This window comes from Pezoporus occidentalis, unplaced genomic scaffold (genome assembly GCF_034315485.1).
Source record: "Pezoporus occidentalis ecotype Australia unplaced genomic scaffold, CSIRO_AGI_Poc_V1 ctg105, whole genome shotgun sequence".
Classification (NCBI taxonomy): Eukaryota; Metazoa; Chordata; class Aves; order Psittaciformes; family Psittacidae; genus Pezoporus; species Pezoporus occidentalis.
Window position 1 is genome coordinate 862,649 of NW_026912832.1, and position 18,190 is coordinate 880,838.

An 18,190-nucleotide genomic window follows, 5' to 3' on the forward strand; every position below is an offset into this window, starting at 1 on the left:
GACTGAGGGAGCTGGGTCTCTATAGTTTAGAGAAGAGGAGACTGAGGGGTGACCTTATTAGTGTATATAAATATATAAAGGGGGAGTGTCATGAGGATGGAGCCAGGCTCTACTCAGTGGCAAACAATGATAGGACAAGGGGTAATGGGTACAAACTGGAACACAAGAGGTTCCACTTAAACTTGAGAAGAAACTTCTCAGTGAGGGTGATGGAACACTGGAACAGGCTGCCCAGGGAGGTTGTGGAGTCTCCTTCCCTGGAGACATTCAAAACCCGCCTGGACACATTCTTGTGTAACCTTATCTAGGTGCTCCTGCTCTGGCAGGGGGATTGGACTAGATGATCTTTTGAGGTCCCTTCCAATCTCTAGCATACTGTGATACTGTGATACTGTAACACCAAAGATAAAAGAATTACCTGGAAGGCCAGGTTGGCCTTGGGGTCCTCTGTCTCCTTTAGGGCCCTCAATTGCACTTCCTGGTAGTCCAGGAAAACCTTGGTTGCCCTTAGGGCCTGGTGGACCAGCATATCCTGGTTCTCCTTTCAGGCCTGGGATCCCTGGACTTCCTGGGGATCCTGGAAAGCCCACATCACCTTTTGCACCTAAGATTTGAAAAAAAAACCAAACAACCCACAAATAAAACATGATTAGAGAAAGGTTCACAATTACTGAATTCTTCTGCCTTATTAGACACTCACAGTAAGCTTTATTCCTTAAGAAAATATTGAACCTTGCCTTTATACATTTGTATAAAAATGTAAAATTTTGGAAAATTATTTTCCACATTATGACATAAAGTATAAGGAAAAGACTAGTCTGACTGACACCTTTTCTTAGCTTACTGATCACTGGCTATTTTAAACCACTCTAAAAATAGACAAACATTCAGAATCTCTCTATCAGTCTTTCCAATAGGAATGTAAAGCCCTCAAACCCTTACTCCGTTACAATTATTATTGTCATAGCTGAGTAATGGATGTTTTCCTTGACTAAGCACAAAAGGACTTGCTCCTGGAGGAAAATGGAATGTTCTTTTTACTAACAACATCTAGATTTAGACACATAGTACTTACTTTAAGGCTTGTACAAATGGTTAAAATTTGCAATCCAGTCCATGATTAAGAAGAATATAGATTAGCTGGCATAAGTACAATAATAAGACAAATTAAATTTATAGAGAACAATATCCCTGTCTTTTTGCCTAAACAGAACAGGGACTTTAAATCCTGGACTTATATCTCTTCAAGTACAATACATTTGGAGCACAAATGATGGCAGCTGGCTATCTATTTACTCTGAACCCAGATATTTTTAAATGAGCTGTGCTGACAAAATGAGATGGATAAGGTGAGAAAAGCGCTCTTATAATCTAGCATTCCTCATGCCTTACTGAGCCATGATTAGAAAATCTACTTATTAAGTAAGTTCTCTATTATCAGGCTTTCTCAGTAGTTAATGGCTGTTAATTGCTCCAAGATGGTAATTTAATTAAAATTCTGGTTTACCACTTCTGATCGTCCACACAAGTTTCTTGTATTTATAGGAAGAATGAGTGAGGTAGGGCATTGGAATTTCAAGCTATGTAAGTTATTAAAAATCTGCCATGTCGCGTTTATTTCATAGATGGGCCAGTTCAATCTTTTTGTTTTCTGGATTTTAAAAATTGAAAACTCTTTAATCATACACAATTTCCTTTATTTGATATTTCTTCAAACAGTTTCTTCTGATATTGCAGCCCAGTGTCTAGGACATAGTGTCTAGGACATAGTGTCTAGGACATACTTACTTCATCAAATGGAGCATGGTGCATTACAGACACCTTGAGCAAACACTAACTCAAGCCAATCAGCTGTTTTCATGTCACAGTGTAGTGCAGACACTCTTTGCAAAGACCACAAGTGGTCTTGAAATTGTGATAGCTAGTAAGTCCAGAGTCCAGGTAGTAATAATTTTCAGGAAGATCTCATCAGGTCTCTGCTACCTTTTGCACCTCTGCACCATGCTCCCATGCATAGCTTAGACATGCTATACCAAGCTATACAGAATAACAGTTTTAGCAATTAATAAAATAGCATGTGGGCTGCACAACAGACTCAGGTAAAAAAATTACTGCAGTATCCTGGCCATGAAACTATTATCTTTAGCTGTCTGGTGCCTCACTAGACTTTGATTCTTGCAAAATTAGTACAAAACCAGGAATACTTGGAGTCAAAAGCACAGCACACAAATACATGAGTTATTTATATTACCTCATCACAGCACAGCTTGCAGTAAATTCCACACTATGAATAATTACCTATTTTAGGGTATAGCTAACTCATGTCCAAGATGCTGTCGCTGCAACAGAAAGTATTTAAACCTCTCAGAGTTTCTGCCTACTCTGAAAAGGTACAGCATGTGAAAGAATGAAGTAGAAAGTATGTCTGAATTACAGAAGTATGTTTATATTATGTTGTGAGGGAGGTTTGTTACTTGTTTAAAAAAACGTTTTACCTTTATCTCCCTTTGCACCAGGAAATCCTGGAACTCCTCTACCTGGAACACCTGTAATAGAGAAGCAGAAAAAACTTAGAAGATGGAACAGACTTAAATTTAACATGTAATGAACAAAAATTTATTAAGCAAGTATAAAATCTAAATAAACGGTTTATGCAAAAGTTTTTCAGTGCAGAGACTTTGTTATATATTGGTATTGTATCTAGGAAAATGGGTCCCATATGACTGAAAACCCTACCATAAGAAAAGGCAAGCCTGCTCCATTATTTCACAGCAAAGTTGAAGACTGAAATTAATTTCAAAATATACCAGTTCTTTGAGGTATTGCCAGCTTTTGTGAAATAAATTCTTACAAGATTACACTGACTAAACACAGTTGCTCATCTAAATGATCATCTTTACAATGATGGATGATAGTAACTTGCAAGACAGCATACTAACTTTATTTTCTAAGGTTCCATTCAAAGTACCTCAAACCCAGCACACCCCTCTACCAGCTACTCTTGTGTAGCCTGTCTCAGTGTTTTTTTGAAGCGCATAAACTTAATACGAGAGTCGCAGTACCTTGTTCACCCTTTGCACCGGCAGCACCTGGAATCCCATCATAACCTGGCTCACCCTTCTGTCCAATGGAACCAGCAGGACCTGGAAGGCCAGGTTCACCTGAAAAAAAAATTCCCATTTTTATTTCACTTTCATCAGACTTTTTGTTACACCTTTTATTCCTCTAAAGAAAAGCTTCACTTATTCTTTTGCTCCCACAGAGACCAAGCAGAAGCTGCATGATGATTTCACTGTAATTTTTCTTTGAGGTTACTTCTGAATTAAATCAGTGTGAGACAGGTCTCAAGTATTACCAATTTTGACATAGCTAATTATAATGAATTTCAGTGAGTTTAAAGTGCATGAACTCCAGCAAAGACTTGTGAATGGCACAGCCCATTTTCCAATGAGATGATGTGTCCTGCAGCCAGTAAACTAAAAACATAAGACTCCAAGTTCAAAAATGTTGTTATATTCATAAATGGACTTATTCCTCTTTAACATCTGTTGAATGATGTTAGTGTGGTGACTGAGGTTTAGGCCCATGGATCAACTTTATTGCTTTTAAATTAACTCAGAAACAAGAGAAATAATGTCTATAGCAACAACCAGTGCTGTGGAAGGTGGTAAAATGTCTTCTATAAACAGTGTAAAAGAAGTCTTAGTCCCACACTACATTGACTCAGATTTAGCTGAGAAACAGTGCTGTCTTATTTTGCTTATGAAATGAACAAATGTAGCAGGAAATAGCTGAGCTAAAACAAGTGTAGGATGCCACTGTATTTGTTTTAGCCACTAACTGGAGGTGAACAATAATTTAAGTAGCATTTGGTGTTTTATATTTCTTTTTCACCTGGTTCTCCTTTTAAACCTGGAATGCCAGCTAAACCAGGAAGTCCTTTTTCACCCTTTTCTCCATGGCGGCCTGGGCTTCCTAAAGAAAGGAAGAAGACATGGGTTTATATGCAGGATATTTCATATAAGTTTCACATGAATTTTTCATGGCAATTTATGTTTTATTAAAGCATAAAGACTTGCCTGGAAATCCTGCTATGCCAGGGGATCCTTTGGGACCTGGGGCACCCGGCATTCCAGGAATTCCTGCACTACCCTTTTCACCCTTATCTCCAGATAAACCTGGACTACCCGTTCTTCCTGGTTCTCCCTAGAAGAAGCAACACACGTTATAAAATCCACACATTGATTATGAATCAGCTTTTTCTGTTAGCAATGGTATATGTCACCCCTCTGAACCATCAGACGTATAAAGAATTTTTTTTCCATTTATAAACAAAGTAATTTAGGATTAAATTTGGCATGAGATTCCACTATCAGAATTACTGACTTCTACAGCAACTGCTTAATACACACATATTACTCATGAAAATGAACAGTTTTCTATGAATTATTATGACAGTTTTTACAAAGTCTCTACCAAATTAGCCTCTTAGCTTATTGTCCTGGGTTCAGTTCAAAACAATCTTTAAGTCTTCAGCAACTTTGCTACCAGATTGGCTTTATTTTTACAATTATTATTTATAATTTCATTATTAGTGCCATTGTATAGCTAGGAAAAAGAATGTGAAACAAATGAGAATCCTGTTAGAACAGTATTAGAGATCAGATTAACTTTAGAGAACTGTATTAATACAGTTCTCTCTTCAGTAATATCTGAGCATTTTAGAGTTCTTTTCAGCTTCCCAGTATTTTTGTCAAAGTACAGAAATACTATTTCAGTGTGATTATTTGCTCTGTTTGTAAAAAGCCCTTTTCACTTTATTTACTTAGCATTTTTAAAAAGTTCTTCCCCTCACCCACATTTCTAGCACTGTAAATTAGCCTATTCTGAAGAGAATTCTAAGCAAAAATCTTGGAGACAGTGGTCCCATCAAACAGAATGCACCTAAAGCTGCACATATGTATACCTTTCAAGTTTCTCATCGGGTACTTGAATAAGCACATCTGAAAATACAATAAGATAGCTTAAAGACCAACAGTGTCTTTTCAAATAAGGTATTTGGTAGAGACAGACTATTAAATCCTTAGGGGTATAAATACCTTTTCACCAGGAGACCCTGGAAAGCCAATTCCAGGAAAACCTGGTGCTCCTTTGTCTCCTTTTTCACCTTTTTGCCCAGGGAACCCTGGTGTGCCTGGTGAACCTGGTACACCTGGCAGACCCTTTTCTCCAGGTGTTCCTAGTAAGAGAAAAGGAAAAATGGATATATCAGAACTAGTGTTACCTTAGCAGTGTTGACTATGATTTTTCAGTGTTACCTTGGTCATTCAGAGGTAGAAAAGCAATGGAACTCACTAAAAATAGGTAGCAAATTAACTTTTGAGATTCACTCAGTAAATGCGACTTTTATGGGAAGATAAGCTCTTCTCATAAGAGAAGGTCATAATCTTGGATAGAGCTCCTGCTAAAAGTAAGATTTGAATAAAACTTTATGTTGATTTGAAGAATTTCTAACAGGCCAACAGTGACAAAGGGACTCTGCTGTAGAAAATTTTTCTGTCCCACTTTACCATTTCAGTCTTCCACCTTTGATTTCCTAAATATCTAGGCACAAGGCCATCTGAATAGAGACCAAGTTTCCGTGATGAGACATAAGTTCTTCTCCATTCTATTCTTTACCAATTCCCTTCACAAAGACCTAGACCACTACAGTTTGTAGTTAAAAGGCAGTAGACAGCAACACACCAAACATTTTAGAAGGTGGTAAATACACAAGAAGCTTAATGCAGTTCATATACTAGCAGAGACAGAGACAGAAAAAACAGGTACCACTTCGAAAACTGCCTGCCTGATACAAATACACAAATCCTACAAATCCAGCTAAATGATTCTCACGTAGAAACTTAGGAAACCATCCTATTATTTGTATATCACAATAGGATTGAAAAAGCAGTGTCCCAAAAGTCTAAAGTTCAGACACTGCAAACAGTGCAACCATTTAGTAGATCTACTCCAACAAATATCCTATACAGGTCTCATAATGTTCTATATTAATTTGTGGAAAACAATAGCAGGAAATTACCAGCAGTCAGTACCTGGCAAACCCATTTCACCAACCGATCCTTTTTGTCCTGGAACTCCTGGATCCCCTGGGAATCCTGGGGGGCCCTGATCACCTTTTGGTCCTACGGACAGCAGAGAAATTAAAAGTCCCATTAATTAACAAGGTTTCAAATACCTGATGAACAGTCTCTCTGTTGCTAGCTTCAGACATACCTGGCTGTCCTGGAGTACCAGGTTCACCATCTTTCCCTGGAATTCCTGGTTCTCCATATTCCCCACGTAACCCTTTTTCTCCTGTTGGTCCATGGTCCCCTGGACACCAAGAAAGCAAACACAGTGAGAGAGTTCTATTCTATGAAAATCTACTGTAATGCCATATAATAGTCCTTCCAGTTATTTTTTGATCACTGTTGCTTCTTTCTACTGAATAAGGAAATGGCTGAATTCAAGCTTAAGATGCTGTACAGTAAAGTCACAGTTGAGTAAAACACAACTTTCCAGTTACTAAACCAGTGCTGAGGAAAGGCAGTAAACAATTACAATTTTATAGGTGTCTGTGCAAATTACAAGGCAAGTTATGTCTTTAAATGAAATTGCAATTGAACATGTGTTTGAGTCAGATTAATGAGTTACTTCAGAAGTGCCAGACTCAGGTGTTAACAGAAATTATTGATTTGACCTGCTGTTGAAAAAGGTACATGTAAACAACCACTTCACAGCCAGAAATCTGCTGTTCCCTCAGTTCTATCTAATGTTAAAGTATCTTCATCATTCCAGAAAGCTTCACCTCTTATTTTGTAGTGTGCCTCTTATCTAGGTTTAAGGTCCCTGATTTTTGGTCATAATCCTTTCTGTTAGTGTCACATATAGGCAGAGGGCAATAGGTTACTAAAAACAGTTCATTGAATGTTTTTAAGGAAGCAGACTTAATTCAAAAGGCCCCAAGATGTCCGAAACTTTTTTTTCATTAAACATCACTGATCATCTTCCATAAAAATACTGTGTCTTTTTTGCACAGTTAGTATTTTAGAAGCTTTTTAAAGCATTACTGTGATATTCATGCCTAGAGAGATGAAGGCAGATGATAAAATTATAAAGAATAACTAGATTATTCTTCTTTACTGGTACTAAATATCTTTGGGTTGAAGAAGACGAGATGGGCAGAATAACAGCAAAAATAGAAGGCTGGGATCTCCTTGGAACCTAAACTTCCAGGCTGCATGAGCCAGGCCAATCTCTAGACTTTGTGTGGCCAGGAAAAGGTACAGCATAGATGTTAGTAAGCATTCATTATCAGTGCTGGAGAGATGAAGTTAGAAACCAAAGAAATCAATTATCTGAATTTCTCAGCAAAGGCTTCTTTATATACATGTAACCAGTGTGCCTAATTCGGATGTCTGGAAAGAAAATAAAACTAATTATCAATCAGTCAACTTCAGCAGTAGATAAGAAAGTAATGAGAAACAACCTATGCAGATTTGGTTTAAAGCTTTTCATATAACCATACATATCAAGATCAGGAACAAATGAGAAAATTAATCTAGGTGAAACCTTTATAGACTGGGAGCCTCATCAAATACTCTTAGAGGCTGCACCTTAGCTTAGAGACAGATGCAGTCCATACTTGCTCCTGCCCTCCCTTGCAGTTCAAGGGTGTCCAAGCTTGGAGACACTTCCTATCCACATGCCTAGGCTTTTCTGAGACCCAACCAGGACACAGGAGCCCAGGTCCCATTCTAACAAGAAGTCAGGACATAGTCATAAAAGGTACATAGCCTAGGAAACCATCCTGTTCCCATAGTTCAGATATAGCATAGCACAGTTATTGGTGAATCACTGCCAAACTGAAAAGGAGTCTCAAGTGCTTTGTCCTGGGCCCAATGGAGAATAAATAGATGAAACATACAGATGACACTAAATTGGAAAGCCTTAAAAAGAAGACAGAATTAGACGGCAGAAGAGTTCGAGCAAAAGTTGAAATCAACATAATGAAATTCAAAAAATGCAATACACCACATACGTGATAAGAAGTCAAAAGCATGCATCAAAAAAATTGCATAGGCACCAGTCTAAAAGTAAAATACTAAGGATTATAACTAATCATAAACTGAGTTTTCTGTTGTTTCAGAAAGGGAAATTTAATTCTAGCATGACCCAAATTGAAGTGCTTCACTTGTTTTCGCAAAGTGTGCTCTAACAAGGATGCAGCCAAACTGGGGAGAAGTCAGAAAGGGTAACAAGAATGATAATGATTTCAGAAAACATGAATTATAATGAAAGGCTGAAGGATCTGGTTGAGGGAAATGGAAAACTTCATGATCTCAGTAGCTCCCTTCTAAGCCTTACACTTCTATTTTAACTAAACAGTTATCATTTACTTAAAAACTCTTATGGGATATTTTTAATAAAAAGCAAATCACAACATAAAGTGGACAAATAATGAAAGTATAAAAAATATACACTATCTTTTCTTTGACAGGAAAAACAAAAGAGAAAATGATCTTAACTAAATTTTCATGTAATGCTGAAAATAAAAGTCCAAGAAGAATGCATTATCTAAAACCCCCTAATATCTCTACCATCATTAAGTTTCTAAATAGAAAGTTGATTGTCTTTCTCCTGCATATTTCCGGATGTTTCTAAAGCGATATAAGTTGATCTTTTGGTATTGATGGCATACAATGTGTCTTCCCTGAAATTTCCTGAGGTCATAAAAAACACATGTGCCAAAAAAAGGCAACCCACTTTTTCTTACAGTATCAGTTGGTCTTCATGGCCACATGAACAACAGTGGCCACATGGCCAACAGTGTTTCCGTTATAGGTTTACATGAAAGACAGCTTTTCTCTTCTGCTAAGCTCTAGTTTCTACTTTTAAAATTTCCTTTCTTTTGAGAGTATTCAGATGAAAGAGGCAAAATGGACTTTACAAGGGCAAATGGAACTTCTTCCATCCAACCAAACCCCTTTCTCTGTCTGTGATTAATCTTCATTTCTGTGGAGTTGAAAGATACCAGAAACGTATCTGCATTTGCTGTGTGAAATACTTTAATCTTACTTCAAAAACTAAGATACAACTGAACTCAAAGCATTGCTGCTTAACAGTATATAGTGTTGATTACACTTACCCACAGTTAGAAACTAAAGTTACCTTTTTCTCCTTGATCTCCCTTTTGGCCTTTGAGACTAACCATATCCATGGTGTCCATTGTTCCAGGTTTTCCTGGAAGGCCAGCTTCACCTTTATCTCCTTTGACACCAGGATCACCCTGTGGACCAACTACACCTTTGAAACCTTGGCTACCTATAAAGGGATAGCACAGAATATTATAGTGACATATAAATTTATAATTAATAAAATATCCAGTAAACATGAACAAATGAAATTAGCTATTCATTCAGATTTTAAGAACCGAATACCATGCTTTGGAACATCTCATTTATCTAATATCAAGACTTTCATACCAGGGCTTCACAACAGCTCTGTCAAAAAGTTGAGATATTTTTTCCTGCCTCACAGTCATTAATTTTAGACTCTGAAAATAACAGGGGTAGGAGTTTGGCAGTAATGCAGTCTTATAGTACCTAAAGGAGCCTTACAGGAAATCTGGAGAGGAACGTTGTACTGACAGGATGGGGGAAATGGCTTTAAGCTGAGAGAAGGGAGATTTAGATTAGACATTAGAAAAAAATTCTTCACTACAAGGGTCATAAGGCACTGGCACAGGTTGCCAAGAGAAGCTGTGGCTGCCCCATCCCTGGAAGTGTTCAAGGCCAGGCTGGACGGGGCTTTGAGCAACCTGGTCTAGTGGAAGGTGTACCTGCCTGTGGCAAGGGGGTTGGAGCTAGATGATCTTTAAGGTCCCTTCCATCCCAAACCATTCCATGATTCTGTGATTATCTGAAGAATTTAAATAAGACTTTCCTTCTGGATTTTTATAATTTCAGATACAGTGCTTTCCTTGGAGTAATATCTGTAGCACCTAGCAAACCTTTACACTGTTGAAGAATGGATCAAAAATCATGGCTCAGTGCTCAAATACATGACAGCTCCTAGGATATGGCTTTCTAAATTACGCTATTTCTAACTTAAAGGGAAGTTACTTGACGTAAAACATTCCTTAGGCCAAGCATACTCAATTTGGTGATTTCCAGACTTGCCTTCTGCCAAGAAAATTGAATTTTACAGCTTCGATTTTTAGAAAATCTCTCTTACCTTTTTCACCAGGCAACCCTCGATCTCCAACTGGTCCAGGAGTTCCCGGCAATCCAGGAGTTCCCATAACTCCCATTTCTCCTTTGGCTCCTGAAATCAAAGTGAAAGCGTGATTAACAGACACAAAGCAAGCAGTGTAAAGAAATACACAAAACAGAATCATTTACTCTCTACCATATTAGGAACTGCACTACTTAAGGAAAAATGGGACAAAGAAGATGATTTAAAAAAGCCTGATAGAGAAAACAACAGTAAAAAATAGTGTTATGAAAACCAGAATAAAACTTTGTAATGTTTTTTTTGATAGATTCTTAAAATTTCCTATTACAGTAAACAATGCTATCATTAAGAAAGGCATTATTAAAACCCCATTCTGTCACTGAAACCGTGCAGAATAATCCTCTTTTATTATTACAGGCTAAAAGCTAGTCCCTGCAAGTCATTGGATTTGACCCACCAAAGGACTTGAATAGCAGTTCAATTACATCTGCACAGAGCTGCTTTACTGATGTAAGCCTGCGTGCTTTCCCAGGCTTGGGCTCTTTGATGGATCAATTCCTGACTGAGTGAAAGGGCATGATCCCAAAACTTAACAAAAGACTAGTCAAAGATGATGGCTTCTGAGGGAAAAGTTGTTTACCTGATGATCCTTTGAGTCCAATGGCCCCCTGCGGACCTGGCAGGCCAGGTAACCCCACAGACCCTGGTACTCCAGGCTGGCCCGGGCTACCTTTATCCCCTTTTGGTCCTGGCATATCTAGACCTGGGATACCAGGAAAGCCCCTTTCTCCTTTTATTCCAGGAAACCCTAGGAAAAAAAGCAGATACAGGATTAGTCCTTAATAGAGCATGGTGAACGTGGTTAACAAGAATATCTGATAATGTCCACCTGCGGTTCAGGAATTACATAGCATGAAGAATGAAGACCCAAAGGCAGACAGCAGAAATAGTCCTCGTTTTCTAACCTTATATATATTATCTACCAATGACCTGAGGATAACAAACAAAATGGCAGGCATTTCCTGGAGGCCTCGCCCTGTGTTTTGGACCAGACAGAGGCAGCCCACCAACATGCCCTTCCATGCACCCCCACCAACCTGATACCACAAAACAGTTCACAAGCAATGCTTTTACCAACACCAGTATCTACTTATACCAAAATTCCACTCCTAAGCAGAGTACTTTCCTCTCACCTGGTGGTCCCTGTGGTCCTGGCTGCCCAGCGGGTCCCGGCGATCCCTGTGGGCCCAGCCCCGGTGCGCCCGGAGGGCCCTGCGAGCCTTGCAGTCCTGGGAGGCCCGGGTCGCCTGTGGGGAAACAGAGGCAGAGACTGAGTGTCCTCCGACGTCATTTGAAATCTTTGTGCTGAAGATGCTAGACAGGGTGTTTTTAACTACTTGGCCAACAGGGCATCATTTGAGCCTATAATGCCTCCCTGTCTCTGCTTGGAGGAAGGGCTGCTCTGCTGCTAGCATTTCTTACTGGTGGTTGGTAGAAGAAAATAAGGAGAAGAAAAAAGGGCAGATACCAGCAGGACATCTCAGTAGTGAATAGGCTTTTTGCTGCATCTATGTGGGAGTAACTTTAAAAGAAATACAACTACAGATCTGAATATATTTCTGGCAATGTTACCTCTGAATCCTTGCTGTCCAGGTATGCCGGGAAAGCCTTGCTCACCACGTAAACCAGGCAGTCCTGGACTTCCCTTTTCTCCAGGGATGCCAGCTGGGCCTGGAGGGCCTGGCAATCCTTTAGGGCCAGGGATTCCTACACCAGGTTCACCCTAGCCAAAGAAACACAACACATTAGGAATCAACACATCAAAACCAAGAATTCATTCACTGACTATTTAAATCACTCAGAGGCTATTGAACCACTATACATGACTACAGGGGAGAGCTGTAAGCCCCTTAGTGTTAATGTCAAGCATTCATCCATCTACTCTGTTCCTTTGTGTGCATAGTAGGAAACATAAAAAGGACAGTTTGGAAAGCTTTGGGTTGTTTTTTTTTTTAGGAGCAGGATCTTTACACACATTCTTTTTAGCAAGGACAGTCACAAATAGCAGTACCAGGTGACACCTACTTTTTGACCTTGTAAACCTGGTACACCTGGCAAGCCATCCAGGCCAGGGGTTCCTGGGGTCCCCGGAAGACCAGGTGAGCCAGGCTGACCTTGGAAACCTATAAAACAAAACAAAACAAAACTCACATCATTACTGTCTCTGCCTGTAAGTGTCCTCAGCTGTTTCTTCAAGCCTCTAATGGAACTATTCACATCTTCCATTCACTCAACACCAGTATATGCTCAATAAACTGAGATGAAGGTTCTCTCCCAGGCAAAGGTCTTGGGGAGTGGAAAATATAGCTTTTAGGCTAAGCCCCAGGAAAGACAATAGGTAGAGCTGAATTCAAGGAAGGGTCCTTGAAAGAAATGTGTTTGATATGCCATGCCTTTCTTGCTGGCATCAAAGACCATTCAACAATCCCTTTCCAGATGCAACAGGCCTCTTCTTTCTGTTCAGGCTCATTCCACAATAATCTTGGAAAAACTGGAGGTAGTCACAGGTAAAAATCTGCTTTTTCTGCTTGTTATGTCTTCCTGATCCTTCCAGTTCATTGGTGTGTGGAGTCAAATAAATGAAATAATAATGAAGACAAACAGGAACTTTGGGGATTTAGGTGGCTTCTGAAAGCTCAGTCATAGAATCATAGAATAGTTAGGGTTGGAAAAGACATAAAGATCATCTAGCTCCAACCTCCCCACCATGGGCAGGGACACCGCACACTAAATCATGTCATCTAAGACTCTGTCTCAATAAACCATGTCACCCAGTCATCCAGTTCTAAATTAGTAACAGTACTATTAAGCACATCTCCCCAAAATACAAAGCATTTAGACTCCCTCTAAGCTATATGCATACTCTGACAATGGCCATGCAGGGAAGATTAAAATTATGCTGAACAAGCTGGTATTCTAACCAAACCACTCTCAGCCACCTGGGACACAGCAGAGTTATCTCTGTCCCAAAAATGTTACATCAGCATGGTTTTTCAACCAACCACACATGGTGCTTCATTTCTCAGAAAGGTCATCTCATCTCTCAGCAACCTCAGTTGCTGCAAGGTAAGATGTTACACTATATCACTTTCTATTCTGGGAGTAGCCTTGATACTATATCTGCACATCACTGCACAAAGCAAAGCAAGTGTGTGTTGAAAGTATGCTTATTGTGGCGCTTGTGGACTTCCGTAACGAAGGTTTTTTAGCTGTACCTCCCAAATCTCATGCAGCCATGGCTGAGTGATAGTGCATACCTCCATCCACACTCCAGTTATACCAACAGTGTTAGATGGATAACTTTATCTTACCTTTGGGTCCTGGAGGTCCAGGGAACCCTATACCTGGCTGCCCAATAGCCCCTTTTTCTCCTGGAAGGCCAGGTCTACCTGGAAGCCCAGGATCCCCTTTGTCACCTTTGCAAGTGAAAACAAGAAAAACGTTAATACAAAGGCCAGCTTCTGGGGAACAGAGCCATTATGATCATCAAAGATTAACAGGCTACTGTACCTTGGGGTCCAGGAAAACCAGGCGGCCCAGGAAGGCCATCTGCGCCAGGAGGTCCAGGGAGTGTTACAGTTCGTCCTGCTTCGCCTTTTGCTCCTGTGAATGTCAAGATGTAAAGATGTAATGTAAAGATTAACTACAGGAACTGATGAAACTAAACATGGGAGTTTCACCCAGCCAGCAATATTAGTCCACCCATACCATTACAACTGTCTTATTAGGGAGTTTTTTTGTAGAAGATTCATAGAAAATTAAGATGAAGCTAATCCATTCCATTTGGCCTAAAAAAATTCTTCAAGAAACCTGCTCTCAAAGATTAGCAGTTATACTGCTGAAATCAAACACTAATTGAAATTAAAAAGGTTTTTTTTATTTCAGTCTTAAATGCTGGTGGTCCTGCAGGTTGTATCACTTAAAGGGCACAAATGTTGGTCTTGGGTTTTGTTTGTTTGGGTTTATTTGTTTGGTTTTTTTTTAAAGCATGTTACAGCATTACCTGGAAGGCCTGGTAAACCTGGGGTTCCAGCAAAGCCTCTGTCTCCTTTGTCACCAGGTAACCCTGCAGCGCCTATCCCAGGAGGGCCAGGAAAACCTCTTTCACCACGTACTCCAGGGAATCCAGGTTGGCCAGGGGGACCACGTTCTCCTTTCAAGCCAGCTGTACCCTAATTTTAGGAAAGTATAAGTGTACTTTTTGTCTGATTGATTGGCAAGACAGAACACATCATCCTCTCTGAATATTCTGTAACTTGGATTTAGCACACGTATCTGTAATACTAAAGAAAGTGGATTTTCTATCACTGAGTTCAGTGGAAACTGGGCTCCACATGGAAATTATAACTAGTATGCAATGCAATTAATTGGACCATGGAGGCTATGTTCCCAGTGATAGATCTGGAAGCATAGGGAGCTTCATCTTCAGCTCCACATCTGTATCAGCTGCAAGACTTTGAAGCATTAGTTTCCACAAGAAGGGAAGTATGCTAGAACAGAGTTGAACCCTGCCTTAGCAATCTCTATTTGGATAGCTGCACTCCTTCAATCATCTCCAGGGATCAGCTAAATCATCAACATTAGTTCTCTCTATTAAGCTGTGAGAAGGGAGAATGGAGCAAAACTGTTATCTATGCCCACAACCTTGTGGAGGAAGTATCCCTGCTCTACAGCCCTGAAAGTAGCAACCCCATGCTGAATACATCTGAGTCAGATCACTTATTTGCATGACAAGCAAAAAAGGGTCAAAATCTAAAACAGTCTGTTGTTGAAAGACCTTCTTCCCCACTAGTTCCAGGGAAAATGGAGTCTCCCTCTGAGAAAGAATGAACTACTCAAGGTAAGGACATGATGCGGAACAATAAATGAGGCAAATAAACATAAAGCATGTTAGGGCATAGAAACATGTGAATTTTGATCTGAAAGACAGAATGCATAGGATAGTATGTAAACATAAATAAACACACATACCGGTGCTCCTTTTTGACCCTGGAGACCTGGCAATCCATCTTTTCCTGGTAATCCTTCTCTTCCAGGAATACCTGGTTGTCCTGGGAAACCAGGATCTCCCTTTTCACCTTTCAGGATAGAATCATAAGAAAAATCTCCTGGTTCTCCTTTTGCCCCAGGGCTGCCCATAAGTCCTGGAGTGCCGGGGGGCCCCTGAAATTTCATAAAGTCAGATGTCATCGGTTGCCCTACCAACCCTCCAACTGATGCAAAAGAAAACAAAACTTTAGAAATTAAAGAGTAGATCCAAATCATGCAAAACCATTAAATTTTCAATTGAGAAGGCCAAATGAATCTAGGACACAGAAGTGTGAATAAGAAATTAATTCAGATCTTGACCATTTTGTCATTTATCATATCACATTTTAGAATGTACATATAAACTGACAACACTTACACAAGACCTGCAGGCCAAGATACCAAAAACATACTCTGAATTTTCAATACTGGATTGCAGCTATGCCTATTTATGCAATATCAGCATTAACGTAAGTAAGGCTTTTTAAAAAGGCATTTTCAGAGTTGAAGTGTCTGCCCCAACCTTTAAATGCTGAATTATGTAACTCTGTGGAACCTACTTCCCTGATACAAATGCAAAAAATATACTTCTACATTTCCATGATAATTTACAATACCAGCAGAACTAATACAAGAAAATAACAAACTTCCAGTATGCAAACTCAGCCAAACTTAGAGGTTTAAATTGCTTATACAAGCCCTCCATTATTTTCTTTCTTTCAAAACCTTTTAAATTAACTATTCATCAAATATATAGATTATCTACGAAATTGACTGTCTTACACAAAACTCAAACATTATTTGCACAAGAGCTAAGGTTAGCTGAAGGATGAAAGCTTCTCCCTGGGTAGTTTATTTATGACATTTAGAGGACACAAACCCACATTTCCCTTCACTACTAACATTAATCAATTTCGTAAAATTAACAATCACAGTCAGTAGGTACTATCAATATACTACACACATGCTCAGAAAAGAGCTTTCTAAGCATCCCTGGAAGAAATTATCTACCTAATAATATACCTATAGGATTTCCAGAATTCAAATTTTTCCCTAAATGTTTTCTAGGACTTAGATGAACTTTTCTCATAGAAACAGTCTCTCTAATTTCAAGTGAATCAGAGCTACTCACTAGGGTAGTAAAGCACAAACTTCATGGGCAATGTCCACTCATTATGACTGATGTGTGCCCTCCACTTAAACCTGAACCAGAACACGGTCAAAGGTGATCTTTCCATTAGCTTTGGTGGGTCTTGGATCAGAATCTGGCTCTGGCATGTTTCTAAGCAATGTGAGTGTGCGAGGCTGGTCTCTATGCAGTTTTTCCAAGCTAAACTATATGCTGGATCACCACCTGGCTGAACCCTGTGGAGCAAAACAAGCTTAAAAGAATTCAGAACAGCAGCCAGTCCTTGTCTGATGAAAGACATGAATGGAACTTAAAAAGCAATAAAGGGAAAATATAAAGGTGTGGCAACACATGTGCTGAGAACAAATACTAGACACAAAACCCCCAAAAAATTAAATATATTAGGATGTCTTTCATTTTTCTCCACTATTTCTTTCAAGGATCCCATTGATACTATAGTAAATTCATTCGCCGAGTAACATCATCTTATTTATCATGGTAGAAATAGAGAATGGACTCCATCTTAGCTAACTTTCATTGTCTGAAATCAAGCATCTAGGCTTTATTCATACTCAAGGGAAAGAAACAGATTCCTTGAAGAAGGAATTCATGCAGGGGTTGGTTTAACTTCTGAAGGTGCTTCTCTCTTACCACTAGTGATAGAGGGAGTTTGTGCACCTCCCGTATGTGTTAAAGCTAGTGCACATGAATAATGCTGAGAAGTTATATTCCCAAAAGTGATCAGCTGGAAGAAGAAAAAAGGTTTTGGAAAAAGAAGTCTGGGAAGACTCTGACAAACTCAGTCTACTTACATTAGGAATGGTGTCAAAATTCACGTTATACTACAGGAACATGTATGCTAAGGTAGGTCTTGACAGCATACCACACTATGTTGGGACACTCAAGTGAACTCAGACAAGATCAAATGTAGTTGTACTAGTACAGTGCTCATCTAGGAGTAATTTGTGTTACATTTTACATGCTTCTGATATCTGCCCTTCCTCACTAAGAGTCCTGTTGTACTGCATCAACATAATTTACAAGTGATCATATTGTCAGGATACTATCCACTTCCAGAGACTTCCTTTATTTCTTCAATACTACTTAGCTTCCCTCCTAAGTAAATAAATTTTATGGAACATGCTGCACATATTTCCCAAAACTCAGACAAAATGCCAAAGTATATTGCATGCGAATATTACATTGCTTATACTACACTAGATGGCACTGTTTCTCAATATATATGTACATAACAGCAAAGAATTACCGCAAAGATTCACCAGAAGGACAGGGCAGACCTACACCGGTTTCCTGCAGAATCCTACTTTTTACTCAACTCCACTGCTTAGCTTGGTCAGCCAGGTCATGTGTCCTGCTGAGTTCATAGGATGGGCAAACACAGAAATATAACCCATTTCTGACCACTCTTTTTTCCTCTCATAGCTCAATCATGCCTCCTATTTTATTTTCCTAGGCATAGCTCCTCAATTTTATCATATCACTGTGCTGGTCTGCTTTTAAACAGAACTATTATACCTCCACACTGATGATCACATGTTTTTCTAATTGCATGTCTCATAGGACATATAGCATTTGGCAAGGCATTACTTACAGGTACCCCTGGAAGGCCATCAAGTCCAGGTAAGCCTCTGTCACCCTTGAAACCCACTTGCCCTGGAAAACCTTATCACAGAG

General features: G+C 39.4%; 1 protein-coding gene across 2 annotated transcripts in view; it reads right to left on the reverse strand.

The window, feature by feature from the left end:
* COL4A1 (collagen type IV alpha 1 chain) overlaps positions 1 to 18,190 on the reverse strand; it is a 123,672-nt gene that overhangs the window by 19,242 nt on the left and 86,240 nt on the right. The window contains exons 24-42 of one of the 2 annotated variants that reach the window (XM_062619285.1): positions 18,108 to 18,178; positions 15,310 to 15,501; positions 14,342 to 14,510; positions 13,849 to 13,941; positions 13,650 to 13,754; positions 12,364 to 12,461; positions 11,911 to 12,061; positions 11,472 to 11,585; positions 10,919 to 11,086; positions 10,279 to 10,368; positions 9,214 to 9,366; positions 6,277 to 6,375; positions 6,096 to 6,185; positions 5,100 to 5,239; positions 4,076 to 4,206; positions 3,895 to 3,971; positions 3,063 to 3,161; positions 2,496 to 2,546; positions 419 to 604 (exon numbers count right to left, since the gene is read on the reverse strand). In XM_062619285.1, the coding sequence (XP_062475269.1) occupies positions 419 to 604; positions 2,496 to 2,546; positions 3,063 to 3,161; positions 3,895 to 3,971; positions 4,076 to 4,206; positions 5,100 to 5,239; positions 6,096 to 6,185; positions 6,277 to 6,375; positions 9,214 to 9,366; positions 10,279 to 10,368; positions 10,919 to 11,086; positions 11,472 to 11,585; positions 11,911 to 12,061; positions 12,364 to 12,461; positions 13,650 to 13,754; positions 13,849 to 13,941; positions 14,342 to 14,510; positions 15,310 to 15,501; positions 18,108 to 18,178 (2,277 nt within the window). Of the gene's footprint in view, positions 1 to 418; positions 605 to 2,495; positions 2,547 to 3,062; positions 3,162 to 3,894; positions 3,976 to 4,075; positions 4,207 to 5,099; positions 5,240 to 6,095; positions 6,186 to 6,276; positions 6,376 to 9,213; positions 9,367 to 10,278; positions 10,369 to 10,918; positions 11,087 to 11,471; positions 11,586 to 11,910; positions 12,062 to 12,363; positions 12,462 to 13,649; positions 13,755 to 13,848; positions 13,942 to 14,341; positions 14,511 to 15,309; positions 15,502 to 18,107; positions 18,179 to 18,190 lie in introns of both variants that reach the window. The other variant, XM_062619294.1, reaches the window with a different exon arrangement.